The sequence below is a fragment of the Crotalus tigris genome, unplaced genomic scaffold (genome assembly GCF_016545835.1).
Source record: "Crotalus tigris isolate CLP2741 ecotype Arizona unplaced genomic scaffold, ASM1654583v1 scf7180000024375.2447938, whole genome shotgun sequence".
Taxonomy (NCBI): domain Eukaryota; kingdom Metazoa; phylum Chordata; class Lepidosauria; order Squamata; family Viperidae; genus Crotalus; species Crotalus tigris.
In genome coordinates, this window is record NW_024100545.1 from 785,836 (window position 1) to 803,028 (window position 17,193).

A 17,193-nucleotide genomic window follows, 5' to 3' on the forward strand; every position below is an offset into this window, starting at 1 on the left:
TCCAACAGCCAATTAAAAACAAAATCTGTGCAATATAATTGGAAAACAGTAGTGAGGAAGACAATAAACCACAGATTTATTTTGGGCATAGATCATCATAAAATACAGATTTTCTTAAAACAAATGCAACAGATAACAAGAAATGGGCATTGGAAGGAAAACTGTAATTATTAATTTAGTAATTGTTGAGTACATCCAGAACCTACTGCAATTTTCGGAAACAAAACAAAACAAATATTAAAATAAAAAGCAACCAATAAGGTACACAGTACAATGGTGGAAAACATTTCAACTTTATTGTATACACTGAACAATTAAAGACATCTCAGTATTGAATAATGGCATTCGCCCAAGAAGCATTTAAAGGCATACAAAGACCTTAAAGCAGTGATGGCGAACCTTATAGAGGCCGAGTGTCCAAATGCAACCCCAAACCCACTTATTTATCACTAAGTGCCAGGTGAGCGTGGCTCACTGGGTGGACATGGATGTGGTGGTCATGGCAGATTGGGTGGGTGTGGCCAAGGTGGGCATGGTCACCTCAATGTTGCTCGTGGGGAGGGATGCCTATGGGGGTTGGGCAAGGTTGGGGGAGATCCAGGGGGTCTCTGGCAGGTGGGGCAGTAGGCAGGAGGCTCGTCCTGCAGGGTGAGGCGAGGCAGAGAGGGGGTGCCATTGCCATGTGGCAAGGCAAGGGCTGGGGTGGCTGCTGCCTGATGCCACTGGCCCCCTCATACAGAAGACAGAGTGCATGGGGGCTGACAGTGTCCATCAGCAGCCACAGCCTGCTGGTCCACTGGTGCACTCTGGGGCTCCGCAGCCTGCTGCCAGCAGTTCAAAGAAGCCGCCTCTGAAATGGATGGCCAGCCGACAGCTGAGGAGGCGATGCAGTGGATCGTGCCCGAGAAAAGGAGAGAATGCAAGGCCAGCAGGGACAGGATGGGGGGGGAGGGAAATCAGCCATGCCGGGAGGCATCCGGCCACGTAGGACCTTGGCGAGTTAGCAGGCAGCTGGTTGAAGAGGGACAGTTGCCATCTCCAGGGCATGGTGCACATGCCCACTGAGAGGCCTCTGATTGCCGCCTCTGGCACACGTGCCATATGTTCACCACCACTGCCTTAAAGAGTAATATCCCGTCTCAAGGAATGAGAAACTAATTGTGAATGTATAGTGAATAGAAGAGAAAGAATCTCAAACTGTGGTTTGTATGAATGTCCAGATCCTACATGTAAGAGTAGTAGCAACAGGAGTCATCTGCAGTGTTTACAGATGTGGTTTGTTGCTTTAGTTTCTTAATTGCTAAAGACAGACACATGAATGATCCATGTTTTAAAAAAATAAAAGGGAAAGAGAGGGAAGAGCAAGAGAAAATTAACTAAGAAAAGATAAGTTGGTGAAAATTAAAACAGTATAATAAAAAAGAGGGAGTATAGATAGTCATCAGGTTACAACTGTAACTGAGCCCAGAATTACCACCATAAGTCATTCTGATCATTAAGTGGATCGTCCATTGATTGATCCAATTTTATGACATTTTTGTAACAGTTGTTAAGTGAATCCTCTGTAGTTAACCAAACCATTGTGTGCCATCGGGAGTTTTTCCAGAAACCATAAGTCAAATGACCCTGGGATGCTGCAAACATCTCGCTTCCAAGTGCCCAAAATGCAATCACATGACTTGTGGGGTGGCCACTGGAACTTTGGGGGGTCCATCATAACCCTTAATTGTCGCTAAACAACCAGCCATAATTCAGGAACTATCTGTTATTAGAGGGAAAGGAAGGGGGGAATGATAGAAATATGGGAAGAGTTGATCAGTCATGTAGCTCACAGGCAAGTAACTATGGGATGATGGGGCTTGCTGTATTGTCCCATTTCTACAGGGATTGCAAAAAGCATTTGATTGACATAGCAGTTTTTAAATTTTAGGCTGGGAATGGGAGCGTTTTGCCATAGTGATTCAAAAGATACACACCAAAGATGAAGCAAAAATCAGGCATTTTACCACTGAATTCTGGTAGCATGATCTTGGCATACTGAGATTCATGTATGGCTGTAGGTTGCCTGTCCTTGGCATAGCAAAATGGTGTAAAATTTTTTATTCTTTTTCAGCATCCTTGCCACAGTGTTCTAACAGCAATGTATCATTTAAAATTTCAGAGTACCTTTTATTAACTTTTTATTGCCACAATTAAAGCATTAACATTTTTGTTTTAAAAATGTGCAGAACTCTCTCTTGATCTGGATCATTTAAGAAAAAAGAATGTACTTTGGTTGTATTTCCTTCTCTCCTCTTGTTCATCCATTTAGACTGAATATGAAGTAACTGACAAGGGGAACCATAAGCTGCTAGGTAATATGGACAGGAGATATGATTTTCTTTTTCATACTTTGCCTGATCTTTTGAAAGATTGGCCTAATAGATGTCTGAACGGTTGAAAAGAAACTCTGGACTTCAATGTTCATTCATTTCTATTCCTCCCCTCCTAAAGAGAAGACTAATGACACTATTAAAGGTTTCATTAGCATTCTCAAATTAAATTAATTCTCAAATTAAATTTTGAAAAGGTGCCAGATCAAATCCAGGGATTGTCAACATTCTGTCTAGGTTTGCAAGCTCTTGCATTGCAACTCTGTAGTTGTAGGAATCTATAGAGAACATTCATTTGCTTTCCCTGGGCATCCTGATAATGTGGCAAGTGGCATTCACAGAGGGTATCCTTGCTCACACATTGTGCCCATGCATAAGAACTGCCTAAGACGATGGCTTCCGGTGGCGTTCGAGATGGTACAGAGAAGTGGAGGCTGCAAATCTGTTGATATTAATAAACCAAGAATATCATGATCTTTAATAAAAGAAGTTGACATTTTGAACAGGAATCATGTCTCACAAATCTCTTGCAATCATTTCTAATGCCAACAAGGATTTATATTATTGCTCTTCTCTGAATTTTTTCCAAATTCTCAACATCTTTTTTTGTGATAGAGTGACCAAAATTGTCTGCAGTATTCCAGGTGTGGTCTTACCAGGGTTTTATAAAGCAGTACTAATACCTCACATGATCTTGATTCTATGCCTCTGTTTATACAACCCAAGATTGTATTAGCTTTTTTGGCGGCGGCTGCACACTACTTGATCATGGTTAAGTGGTCGTCCTCTAGGACTCCAAGATCCCTCTCATAGTTGCTGTTCTTGAGCCAGGTCTCACCAAATCTGTACTTAAACCTTTGATTTTTCCTGCCTAAATGTAAAGCTTTGCTTTCTCCACATTAAAACTTATTTTGTTGAATAGGGCCTATTGTTCAAGTTTGTCAGGATCTTTTTGGATCCTGAGTTTATCTTCTGGGGTGTTGGCTACTCCTGCCAATTTGGTGTCATCTGCAGATTTGATGAGTTCCCCTTCAATTCCCTCATCTAAGTCATTGATGAAGATATTGAAGATTACTGGACCTAAGATGGAACCTTGTGGTACCCCACTGCTTACTTCTTCCATGTGGATGTAGTGCCGTTGAGGACTACTCATTGAGTATGGTTTGCCAGCCAGCTACAGATCCATCCATCCATACATACAGCTTATTGTTATGGCTATTGCTTACAGTCTCTGTAGAAAATACAGTATAGTAAAGCATAGACAAAATATATGACCTAAGCATAACTTTCTAAGAGGATAATTATTCATATTAAAAGTCTTCTTAACTATGCCCTGGAAAATAGCTGGAGGTAAAATATTGAAGTATAATAGTAGAAAAGCTTTTTTAAATAATTATGTGCAGTAAGTACATCAAATTACATCAATTACTCTGTTGATTCTGTAATTCAGCACACTTTAATATTGGGCTGTGTTGGGTGTGGTAGTCCATATCCAGAGGACTGCACTAGGCTACTCATAAATCAAAATGAGCAAATTCATAGACAATACGCCATAATTAAATATTTATTTCTTTATCAGAGGCTCCAGATGTTCTCAGCCAACATTAGTGGAAAAATATCTGTGGGTAAATAATTAGCTTTAACAAAAATGTAAATGTGATAAGCCAGATTTTGTTAAAACAATCTCAATTTCCTTCCTTCCTTCCTTCCTTCCTTCCTTCCTTCCTCCCTCCCTCCCTCCCTCCCTCCCTCCCTCCCTAAACTTCTTGCTGGCTTCTCAATAGTTGCAAGTAGAACATTGCAAATCCAAGACCACCAGAGAATAAGTGGCAATTGCCAGGTGGGGAGGAAGCGAGGAGTGCACAAAAGTATGGAGCAGAAATGGTACATGGTGTGCCATGCAGTTTGGGAAGAGTGCATATAAGAGATATCACGCGGGTCAGGTAAGGTACATAGGTGCTACATGGGTCGGGGAAGGCATGCAATGAATGATGTGGATCAGAGATGATGGGTGGGCAGTGAGCATGAGGCACTGAATGAGTCAGGGAAGGTGCACAGGGGGTGTACGGGGATGCACAAGAGATACTGAGCAGGTCAAGGAAGGAATGTGAGGGGAGCAGAGGAGGAATGTGTTCCTCCCCATTCCTCCATTCCTTTCTTCCTGTTCCTCCCCCCCCACCTCCTTCCCTATTTTTCCTCCCAGACACAACATTCCCAAATTTCATTCTGTTAGGAGTTATGGGTCCCAGAGTTTGGACTTATTCTGTAAGTTAATCTATTTGAGGCTAACTAATTTGTTGCCCTACAATGCACCATTTTGCCAGTTAAAAGTTACAAAATGAGAGTTTTAGTAATACATAAATGTATGAGTACTGTATATTTTTCCACCAAATATTCAAGACCAAGCAATAATCTGAACTGAAGCATCTGGTTCTAAAAGTCAACCTGTTTATTTGCCACTATGTTGCTAAAATATTACAATTTTCCAGAAAGAATGGCGTGAAGCTGGCTAAACATGCTTAAATGACTGATTGGCCAATAGTTACAATTCCTACCTTTCCTAAAGATAGATACCATATCAGCCAATTTTAGATTTTAGGCAGATTTGTCATCACAAGTGAAAAGCAGAACCAACAATTTCAGCCATCAATCTGCATTATTCTTAATCAGTTCAAGGGATAAGCAATCATAGCTGGATCCCTTTCCAGATGGTTGATTTAGATATTTCTGTTTTTAACTGGTTAATTAATTTGTGTGTTTGTCTGTCTTCCTGTCTCTCTATTGTCGGTGTGTCTACCTGTCTCTCTATCGATCAATCTGTCTATTATATATATAAGTTGATATAGAAACCAGATATAAATGGAATCCATGAATCCTGTGTAAAGACCATAGGGAAAACCTCCCAAACTGCCACTGTTTGCAGAATTTATTCAAAGTGACTGTCCATTCAGCCACACTGGACTTAGTCTAAAAACAGTTGTAAAGTGGTTATCTCTCACTGTTGTTTCCTGATATGCAAGTGCAGACAGATAACTAGCCTCTATTTGAAGGTTTCTAGCAAAGAAAAACTCATGACTTCTCATGGAAGTTATTCCACTGACTGATATCTCACACAATCAGAAATGTCTTTCTTGAACATCCATCCTTGTAGTTGTATCCTTGCTTTTGATTCTGCCTATGGAGCAATAAAGAATCGGTCTACTTGCTCTATAATACAGTGATGTTGAATAGCATTATATTATCCAAATAAGAGGTCCACATAATTGCATTTCATATTTTTTGCTTGATGAATTACCAACTTCATTAATATCTGGAGAGTGCTGTTGAAATTGTAAATAATACACATTGTAATTTTCCATAAGTTATGAAACTTATGGCTAGCTACTTATCAAATCATTTTTTTCTGAATCTTGCCATTTTGGGGAATAATCTGTGAGAGTGTACATAGCTGGAGGAGATAAATATTTACTGAATAGTAGAGTTTTAATGCTGTAATTAATGCAAAGCCAGTTTGGTAGAAATAAATGTTCTAAAGCGCACAGAGTGAAACAGACGCTATTAAGGCATATTGTACCAACTGTCTCCAATGGAAATCTAAAGCAAAACTATATTCATTTATACTTCTAATTGCAATACACCCCTTCCCAAATTTTTCTCAATGTATTCATAAATAATTTATTGCTTTACTCAACAGACTTTGGTTAGGAAACTTAACAGTGTGTATTTGGGACATGGAAACATTTAGCATTTCTATGACTTTCTAAATGTATATCCATAATTAGGGAAGCAGAAAGGGAACTTCACATATGGGTCATCTTTCCATCTGAGTTCAAGATTGGCTCACAACAATAATTTTCTTCAAATATCAAGTGGCTATGTTTTATGCTGATTCATCATATATATACATACTGTATATAGTACATACTGGGATTTTTTTCCCTTTGTTTTGTCAAATGAACGATTTGCTGAACGATTGTCTACAAATAATTTGCTATATAAAGACCTCCTTCTCCCCTGTTGTAGAAGAGTACTATATAGACATAGCCTTGGAAAAAATACAGGTAGTCCTCTTCTTACAGCCACTTGTATATTGACCGTTCAAAGCAGCTCTGAAAAAAGTAATTTATGACGATTTTTCACATGACCATTACAGCATCCCTGTGGTCATGTGATAAAATTTGGATGCTTGGGAACTGGTTCATATTTATGACGATTGCAGTGTCCCAGAGTCATGTGACCACCTTTTGCGACCTTCTGACAAGCAAAGTCAATGGGGAAGCCAGATTAATTTAACAACCATACTAGTAATTTAACAGCTGCAGTGATTCATTTAACAACTGTGACAAGACAGGTCGTAAAATGGGATAAAACTCACTTAATAATTGTCTCACTTACCAACAGAAATTTTGGACTCAGTTGGGGCTGTAAGTTGAAGACTATATGTAGAAACCATGAGGAAAATGGCTTAAATTTAATCCAGGAAATCCAGAGGGTATAAGAAAGGAATTCAAGATGGTTCTGCTTTGTCTCTCTTTAGTTTAAGAGGGATTTAAGGAACTGGATCTGATAGACAGAGTGCCTGAAGAACTATGGATGGAAGTTCGCAACATTGTACAAGAGGTAGCAACTAAAACCATCCCAAAGAAAAAGAAATGCAAGAAAGCAAAATGGCTGTCCGAGGAAGCTTTGCAAATAGCTGAGGAAAGAAGGGAAGCGAAAGGCAAAGGAGAAAGAGAAAGATACACCCAATTGAATACAGAATTTCAGAGAATAGCTAGAAGAGATAAGAATACCTTCTTAAATGAACAGTGCAAAGAAATAGAAGAAAACAACAAAATAGGGAGGACCAGAGATCTCTTCAAGAAAATTGGAGATATGAAGGGAACATTTCATGCAAAGATGGGCATGATAAAGGACCAAATGGCAGAGACCTAACAGAGGCAGAAGAGATTAAGAAGAGATGGCAAAACTACACAGAAGAACTATACAAGAATGAGCTTAACATCCCAGATAACCACAATGAGATGGTCACTGACCTCGAACCAGACATCCTAGAATGTGAAGTGAAATGGGCCTTAGAAAATCTGAGCAACAACAAAGCTAGTGGAGGTGACATATTCCAGCTGAGCTATTCAAAATCTTAAAAGACGATGCAGTAAAAGTGCTACACTCAATTTGCCAGCAAATTTGGAAAACTCAACAGTGGCCACAGGATTGGAAAAGTCAGTTTACATTCCAATTCCAAAGAAAGGCAATGCCAAAGAATGTTCAAACTATCGCACCATTGCACTCATTTCACATGCTAGTAAAGTTATGCTTAAAATCCTACAAGCTAGACTCCAGCAGTATGTGGATCGAGAACTACCAGAAGTACAGGCAGGATTTCGAAGAGGCAGAGGAACTAGAGATCAAATTGCCAACATACTCTGGATCATGGAGAAAGCTAGGGAGTTCCAGAAAAACATCTACTTCTGCTTCATTGACTATGCAAAAGCCTTTGATTGTGTGGATCACAACAAATTGTGGCAAGTTCTTAAAGAGATGGGAGTACCAGACCATCTCATTTGTCTCTTGAGAAACCTATATGCGGGTCAAGAAGCAACAGTGAGAACTGAACACGGAACCACTGATTGGTTCACAATTGGAAAAGGAGTCCGGCAAGGCTGTATACTGTCGCCCTGCCTATTTAACTTATATGCAGAGCACATCATGAGAAAGGCAGGGCTAGATGAATCAAAAGTTTGAATTAAAATTGCCGGGAGAAATATCAACAACCTAAGATATGCAGATGATACCACTCTAATGGCAGAAAGTGAAGAGGAACTAAAGAGCCTCTTGATGCGGGTGAAGAAGGAGAGTGCAAAAATTGGCTTGAAACTCAACATTAAGAAAACCAAAATCATGGCATCCGGCCCTCTCAATTCCTGGCAAATAGATGGGGAAGAAATGGAGGTAGTGACAGATTTTATTTTTCTGGGCTCCAAGATCACCTCAGATGGGGACTGCAGCCAAGAAATTAAAAGACGCTTGCTCCTGGGGAGGAAAGCTATGGCAAATCTAGACAGCATACTAAAAAGCAGAGACATCACCCTGCCAACAAAAGTGCGTATAGTCCAGGCCATGGTTTTCCCAGTTGCAATGTATGGCTGTGAAAGTTGGACCGTAAGAAAGGCTGAGCGCAAAAGAATTGAGGCCTTTGAACTATGGTGCTGGAGAAGACTCCTGCGAGTCCCTTGGACTGCAAGGCGTTCAAACCGGTCAGTCCTAGAAGAGATCAACCCCGACTGCTCTTTAGAAGGCCAGATCCTGAAGTTGAAACTCAAGTACTTTGGCCACCTAATGAGAAGGAAGGATTCACTGGAGAAGAGCCTAATGCTGGGAAAGATTGAGGGCAATAGAAGAAGGGGGCGACAGAGAATGAGATGGCTGGATGGAGTCACTGAAGCAGTAGGTGTGAACTTAAATGGACTCCAGAAGATGGTAGAGGACAGGAAGACCTGGAGGAACATTGTCCATGGGGTCGTGACGGGTCGGACACGACTTCGCAATTAACAACAACAGTTTAAGAGGGAGAGAAAAAGAAATGCTCTCAGGCTATCAAGATTCTGTTATAACCTACAGTATATCAATAAAATAAGACTTCTAATGTCTATTTCCTGACCTGTTCTATTCTTAAAGGGCTGACATCTTCAAAGCTTTATCACTATTTCTCTACAGATAGTCCTCACGTTATGACCATAATGAAACCTATCCATAATGGTCGTAACTTGTGATGATCATAAATTGGATCATTCATATGACCGACCTTATTTTATAATCTTTTTTCCATCATTAAGCATACAGTATGCTGTGGTTGCTAGGTGAATGGCACGGTCTTTAAGCAAACCCATGGTTTTGCCAAAAACTGGAAGTAAATGCCGTCATAAAAAGCAGTCATTTGATTGCAGGATGCTGCAAATAGCAGGTGACCCGTTGAAAATTTAACACCAGGACATAAATATTCCCAAGGAGAACCATTGTAGCTTCAGATGATCACTAAGTGACTGGCCATAACTCGATGACTACCTGTGCACCTATCTCTAGCCTTGAGAGACGTTCTCAGTTCTAGTGTACTGGAATGTCACCTTCAGTATCTGGGCAGATAAGGATATACCTACATGTTACTTTTACAGTTATCTTTCTCAGTTCACCTTGCTTTTTCCTTTCCTTGTTTCATTCTGTATAAAAATAACATTTTGGATTCCTAATCCAATATAAATCCCATAGTACTATGAAAAAGCTAGAAAATTTTACTTAACACTGGTCTTAGTGGTTTGGATTTTTTTTTCAGTCTTTGCTAAATTAAGTTATCCTGATCAACACAGTGTTTGCAGATGTCACTAAAATAAAATTACTACAATAAACACTGCAGCTATTAGATTTGTATTATTGTGGAGAATATAAGTAAATAACATTTGAAATATTAAATTGTTGTGTGCATTACTTATCTGAACATATGTGTAGCAGTTTTATTTGTGTATATATGTGTGTGTGTGTACATGTGTTTGTGTGTATGTGAATACACACAGAGAGACAGACAGACAGACACAGACACTGATATATATGAGAGAGAGAGAGAATGTTCCTAGTACCTATATCAGTGGTGGCACAGGTGCCAGAGGCAGCACTCGGAGCCCTCTCTGTGGGCACACATGCCATTGCCTCAGTCTTGCCTCCCCGTGACCTCCTCCTCACCAGCAGCCCCCCCTGGAGGAGAGTCACCCCTGAGCGTGGCCCACGTGGAGCGGCGCAGCCAAGGACATGGCAGCCAGGCAGTGTGAACAAGACTCTGCCCTCATGCTCCATCGTGCACAGTTGATGTGGGCAGAGGGCATGGCCACCATGGCGCTGCTGGGCTGCCTGGGCGATCTGCCGCGGGCCCTGGAGGTGGTGAGTGGCCCTGCGGGCAGGCAGGGTGGGGGATGGGGTGGGGGCAGAGCAGAGCGGAGGGGTGGAGTGGGGGCAGGGCCAGGTTTTATAGGCACTCGGTCTCTAAAAGGTTCACCATCACTGATCTATATTATAACGCATATGATGCTTTTTCTTTTACTTCAAGCCAAAACTCTTTCATTTAACACACACAGGATGAGCATCTTCAACTCAGTATTCTATTTTATGACACACATCTTAGAGTCCTTCCTAATTCTACTGTTGAATTTTGGGTTCACATTCAGGTAGAAGTGTGCTATGAACTATCCCATCTCATAATGTCCATTCTCCTTGTGATCTAATGTTTGTCCTTTGTTTAATGTAATCCTTATGTCACCAAAATGTTGTATACTTACATACTATAGGTAGCTTGTTACTCTGTGAGATTCAAACCCTCTAACAGGAATTGAACTCATGGGCCTTTTCATTTCAGTAGACAATATACATTTGATTATATACATTGCATTAGTTTAAGAGGTATCCAGGTCCAGATGCTTAGTCATTGCAGGAAGGTTTATATAGCAAGTGTCAGAATTGTGTATACAGTTTCCCTTCCCTTGAAATCTCAGAGCAGAGAAGTACAGATATCATTATGTCATGTTCCCATATATAAAGTTTTACATGACTTCCAGTCTCAGTCTAGTGCAGGGGTCCCCAACCTTTCTTGGTTGGCGGCCTGGTGCAGGCGTATGGAAACGCATTTATGTGTGCATGCATGCGTGTGCGAATGGGACTGCAAGCACACACACAAATGGGGCCACGATTGTGTACGCAATGCAAATGGGGCCATGAGCGCCCTCACAATGCTTGGGCGATGCTAGTGTGAGTGGGGGAAGTGTGCGCTTACAGTGATGATAGCACCAACGTGCCACTGTAATGCTTTCATGAGTGGGGGATGGGCTCATGGTGACAATAGATAGTGCCTGTACAATGCTCATGGTATCGCTAGTGCCCGCGCAACACTGCAATGCTAGCACGAATGGGGGTGCGTACACACATACACACGTGCACTGGCCAGCCACTCAGGCCACCCAGTGGCCAACAGCCCATGGCCTGGTAGTGGGCCGCAGCCCACAGGTTGGAAACCTCTGATCTAATGAACAGGGATTCCCTATTTTTACATAGCAGATAACCTATGTGGTATTTTCTGTTACATGGACCTCCAGGAAACACCATATGATTGGTTTTGTCCTATTTGGACATCAAAATGAATTGCCTGATGGTCTTCCCCATAGATGTTATACACCAATATAATGGATATTATACCCCAAAGAATAACAACTACTACTCATATCTGTTGAGCCTTAGTATAATCAAACTGGTCACATAGTGTCTCCTACTGATCAGTGTAGCTAAAAACACCACAAGGGATATACTGCATACACACACACACACACACACACACACACACACACACACACACATTTTAAGTGTACCACAATGAAGCAGAAGAAATAGAAAGTAGCCTTAACAATCCTTATAGTAAATAGAAGCCAAGAGAATATCTGTTTCCAATATAACTTGGCATTAAGCTGTAAGCATTTGCATCACAGAATTTAACTATTTAACAAAATGTATTGAAGAAAAGCTGATGGTGTTGGACTTATTTCAAAACAGTAATCTTTTGGTGATAAGAGTCACAAAAATAGTCTAACTTCATTAAGTTAGATGCCATTTCAATTTCTACATCCATCTATTATATTAAGAATTCACTGTTTTATGTTTATATATCCGCCCTATCTCTTTCAAAATACCCTGTCTCTTTCAGAATATCATCCTAAATAAGCTTTTTTTCCCTTCTCCACTATATTTTCCTTTTTCCTGCATTACCTGTCTTTTTTCTCAGCATCATCTCAGAACTCTATTAGAATTAACTCTGCAGTGATTGACATGCTGTAATTGCTTCATCCTTGTGTAAGAGTTGGCAGTATTTTGTCGCTAAAGCATCCAACCCTTGCAACAGAATAAATTCGTATTATGATAGTTCGCAGATGGTTAAATGCTTTTGGGGAGAAATCAAAACTAGTAACTTGAAAAATGCATAAATGCTTTCAGCAAACAGTTGCAGACAAGCTATATACATAAGAAAACAATGTATATGCTAATGCAAAATAGACTTAATTCTGCATCATGGTGGCCAGTCTAGTTAGAGAAGAAATTTGCTATTCAGATGACTCCACCATGAGTCAAATAAAGTTGATGCCATTTGCTGATTACTATCTTTAAGGGGGGGTTAGCAAATAATGGAAAACAGAGCTGTAGCCATAGTATTTACATACAAAATATGTACATAGAGCTTTGTCTTATCTTAAAGTAATTTGTTGTCAGTGTTAGTTATAGCAGTTATTTCTTATTTGGTGCAAGTAGTTAAGATTGTGAGTTTGTGAGTTCTACCCCAGCTTGGTCACCTTGGGCCAGTCACTATCTCTCAACCCTTGGAAGGAGGCAATAGCAAACCATTTGTGTAATCTTGCCAAGAAAATTGCAGCGACTTGTCCAGTCAGTCAGCAAAATCAACACTGACATGAAACAACAACAACAACAACTTTGTATCATCATATTCTCCTTATATATTTTTTTTCTTCAGCATTTTCCTAAAGCATACATTGGACAGTCATGAAATTCCATGGTGAAAGAAACCTTTGTTGTCAAGTTGCAGATCTGCATTACTAGGAGGTAGCAATAAAGTGCAGGATAGTATCAGCAACATGTTTCAGATGATGTCTAGTTTGGCAATGCAAAGGTTATTTTTTTCCCCTGTTCAATCATGTCCAATTCTTGGAGACTGCCTAGATAAGTCCCTGAAGTTTTTCCTGGCAAGGTTTATAAAAAAATGGTTACATACTCGTTTATTTTTTATTAAAACTATAAAACTAAACAGATTAAAACATTAAAACAAAGACTTGGCACCAAGTCAGATTTCTAATATGCAATCATCTGTTCCCAGGACTTGAGGGGAAAGACTGGTCTTCAAAGCTTTACAGAAGGCCAGGAGGATGGAGGCCTGCTGAACTTCAGGGGCCAGAGTGTGCCATAGAGCAGGGACTGCCATGGAAAAGACATGCTTCTAGCTCCCACCAGATGACAATTGTTCTGTGGAAGATTCTTCTTTGTTTTCCAAGACAAGCAAAACAGGAAAGCTCAGCAATGACTGCAACTGGGCTCCATCAAAACAAGCCTTTAAAAAGAAAACTATTTTTAGGCTGTAGCTGCTAAAATGCTATTAATGAAAAATCTATTTTCAGGTTGTAGCTGTTGAAAAGCTGATTGAGAGAATGCTGTAACTTAGCCTTGCACTGTCCCAAAAGAGCGGGATAACATGTTCTTTTGTGGGTTTTTTTGGAGGTCTCAGAAGTCCTGCAAAAGGAGGGCCTTTTCATGTGACTGGGACCTACTCTCACTGGGCTTGTGTAGCATCTGAAAATCATGTGGAAATGCTTGCTCGATTTTCAGAGGCTTTAGAGGGCTTGCATGTCAGCAAAAATGGCAGGGTCAGTGGCCCCCAACCTTTGGGGCACCAGGGACCAGTTCTGTGGAGAGAGGTTTTTCCATGGACTGGAGAGGATGTGGTTTCACATGCTGCCTGCATCCTGTGGATGGGGCTTCACTTGTTTGCACGACCTGGTTTCTGGCATACTGCTGCCCAGTGCCAGTACGCAGTCTGAGGATTGGGGACCCCTGTCATAGGTTCATCCTCACTGGATTAGGCATTACACCATTGTGCTACAGTTGCACAATAATTGAAAAAAACACGGTTAATATGACTAGTGTTCGTATCTTTAGTATATTCTAATGGGAAAAATTCAGATTTATCCCAAATAATTTACACAAATCTATCCACTTTTTGTTGTATACTCACAGCATATAATTAATCTTTCATCATGCCATCTGCCACATTGAATGGTTTTTAATTGCAAAACTAATGTCTGAAAAATCCTTAAATCTCTGCCACTCTCAAAACTTAATGTTCAGATGTACATTTCTATTCAATAAGTCTGTAGAGAGGTGAATCCTGCATTTATTTATTGAAATCCAGAGCACCACTTACTTTTAATGGGCTTGGGTTATGAATGTCACAATTTTGTTGTTCTTACAGATGGGGAACTCAAGGGGATTTTACCACAACCCATCCTCGGCCTGTCGTCAAAGTGAAACTTTTTACAGAAAGCACAGGTGTCCTGGCACTTGAAGATAAAGAGCTAGGAAGGGTGAGTGTTAACATTTTTTTTACTAGTATAAAATATTGAGTAAGAGGGTAACTGCTATAAGCTTCTTTGTGAAACCCATAAATATGTATTAGTTTCAGACTTGCAGTAAAAACCCAATTTATAGATAACAAATTATTAATGAACTGTAACCAGAATGTATGGCGAATGGCAAGATGTTTGGCCTATGCAATTCATAAATGTAAAATAGAATTTGTTAATAATTGATATTTACTTTATCTCTGAAATGGTGAACCTGGTACTTTCGATGTAAAAAGTAATGTCATACCTATTAAGGTAGATAATAACAACTGATTTTGAACTGTGCTTTTTGCTTTATTCATTTTTTTGCCAGTGAGGGTCTGAAAAATAAGAAATAAGCTAGCTAGCCTTCTCCAGATATGTTAGAATAGTAATTCCCAGAATTTCTAGCCAAAATGATACTTTCTGAGAATTGGGGAGTTGTATGACCAAAACATCAGGAGAAGAAGCCTGGAAAGGTTAATAAAGGTTATACCTTAGGTTGTAATAAATTCCAGTTATTATATGCTCAGTATCTGTTCAGTAATATATTGGTGAGGGGAAGCTGATAAAAAAAATGGTGGCTGTGGCAGTTTGATCAAAGCCCCATTTGCTTTGGATCACATGGGATGAATTATCTTTTTGTCTTTTCCAAAATGCCACTGCATCTGGTTAGATTGTCCTTATTTAATGACCACAATTGGGACCAGCAACTTGGTCATTAAGTGAAGGGGTTGCTAAATGAAACCCTGACTGTGTTTATGATCTTAATTCAGCTCTTTGTTTTACAGACCTATAAAGTTAGAAATACAAGGATTGGTTGTAAGGTTACATTTTCATCGTTGTGTAACTGCAAACAGTCACTAAATGAGTCATTTGCTAAATGAGGACTAGTCATAACTGAATTTTAATTAAGCCTCCACTTAGAATATCTGGATACTTTACAGCTCATTTGAGATAAAACAGTAACTTTAAAAACATGATGTATGAAATTATTAAAATAAAATCCAGGTATTCCTTGCTTACCAACCATTCATTCAATAACAATTCAAATTTATAATAGTGCTGAAAAATATCTTTCTAGCCCATTTAAAAACATTTGGGATCTTTGCATTTCAAGAGAATAAGCTATTTGCTCTTTTATGTGTTGAAAGCAATGTGATCATATATTGGTAGTAGGTAAGGGTCAGGCAAAGAAAAGATTATCTACAGAAATTGCTTGCTTTTTCTCTCTTCACCCTCACCACCACAGAATGGAAAGAAAGGAAGAGATTTCAATTGAGTACTAGTGTAAGATGTTTATGTAGCATACCCATGGCTCCCAAGCCCAGGTTGTGGCACGGTCACATTGCTTTCAGTGTAAACAAGACAGTAAGCAGGCACTTGAGCATTGCAAAGGCCAGCAGAATGGTTAGGAGTCAAACAAAAACCCAAAATGTGTAACTAAGCAATCTTGTCTTTTTTTAGCTGGAAAGCACAGTTGTGATCACTGATTTGCCAATTAAGGACCACTTTGCTTAGCAGCAGAGTTGACAATTTCAAAGAGAGTCATTAAGCGAGAATTCCCTGGAGCCAGAAAATTAAAGAGTTGACATTAAGTTATGATCCTTTGCAGATCATGCTTATTAAAAAAAAATTGGATAAAGCATGTAACAACGTTAATGGAAAAGCCTCCAACACTTGATTCCAGCATTGAGGTACATCATTATACTGAAGTATACAATTCAGTATTTAAAGAAGATTCACATGGTGGAACACATAAATTATACTTGGTTTGAAGACAAATTCTTTGTGTGAGGCATTGTCAGTCTTAGCAAGCAATATAGCAGTGGTGGCGAACCTATGGCACGCGTGCCAGAGGTGGCACTCAGAGCCCTCTCTGTGGGCACACACGCCATGCCCCGAAGATGGCAACTGTCCCTCTTCAACCAGCCGCCCACTAACTCGCTGAGGTCCCACATGGCCAGATGCATCCCAGCACCCATGCGCTCGCTGGCCTCTGTGTGCAGGGGCCAATGCTGTCAGGCAGCAGCCGCCCCAGTCTGACCTTGCCCTGTGACAATGACACCCCCACCCTGCCTCGCCTTGCCTCCCCCAGCAGGACGAGTCTCCTGCCCACTGCCCCACCTGCCAGAGACCCCCTGGAACCCTCCCAACCCTGCCCGGCCCCCATAGGCATCCCTCCCGAGCAACATCGAGGTGATCACGCCCACCTTGTCCACCCAATCTGCCATGACCACCACAGCCATGCCCACCCAGTGAGCCACACCCACCTGGCACCCGGTGATAAATAAGTGGGTTTTGGGTTGCAGTTTGGGCATTCGGTCTCTAAAAGGTTCACCATCACTGCAATATAGCCTGAAAGCGATGTGGTGCTGGTTAATAACTTGGCTAGCTTCAATAAAAGGTTTGGATCGATTCATGAAAGTCATGTGGATCAATAATGATTAGCCTTGATGGAGCGTGACTGTCTCTGAAGGCCATCTGCTGAGAGACTACTGGGAGATTTCCTTGTGCATTTAGTTGGCCACTGTGAGAACAGGCTGCTGGATTAGATGGGCCTGAGGTCCAATCCAGCAGGGCACTGCTTATGTTCAATTTGTTCCTAGCTGTGTAAGATCTGCTGT

General features: G+C 40.6%; 1 protein-coding gene across 10 annotated transcripts in view; it reads left to right on the top strand.

Annotated features, from left to right (window-relative positions):
- The window catches only part of CADPS2 (calcium dependent secretion activator 2), a 387,552-nt gene that overhangs the window by 143,029 nt on the left and 227,330 nt on the right, over positions 1-17,193 (top strand). For all 10 annotated transcript variants that reach the window (XM_039328305.1, XM_039328306.1, XM_039328308.1 and 7 more), the window contains one exon: positions 14,437-14,548. In XM_039328305.1, the coding sequence (XP_039184239.1) occupies positions 14,437-14,548 (112 nt within the window). The remainder of the gene's footprint in view (positions 1-14,436; positions 14,549-17,193) is intronic.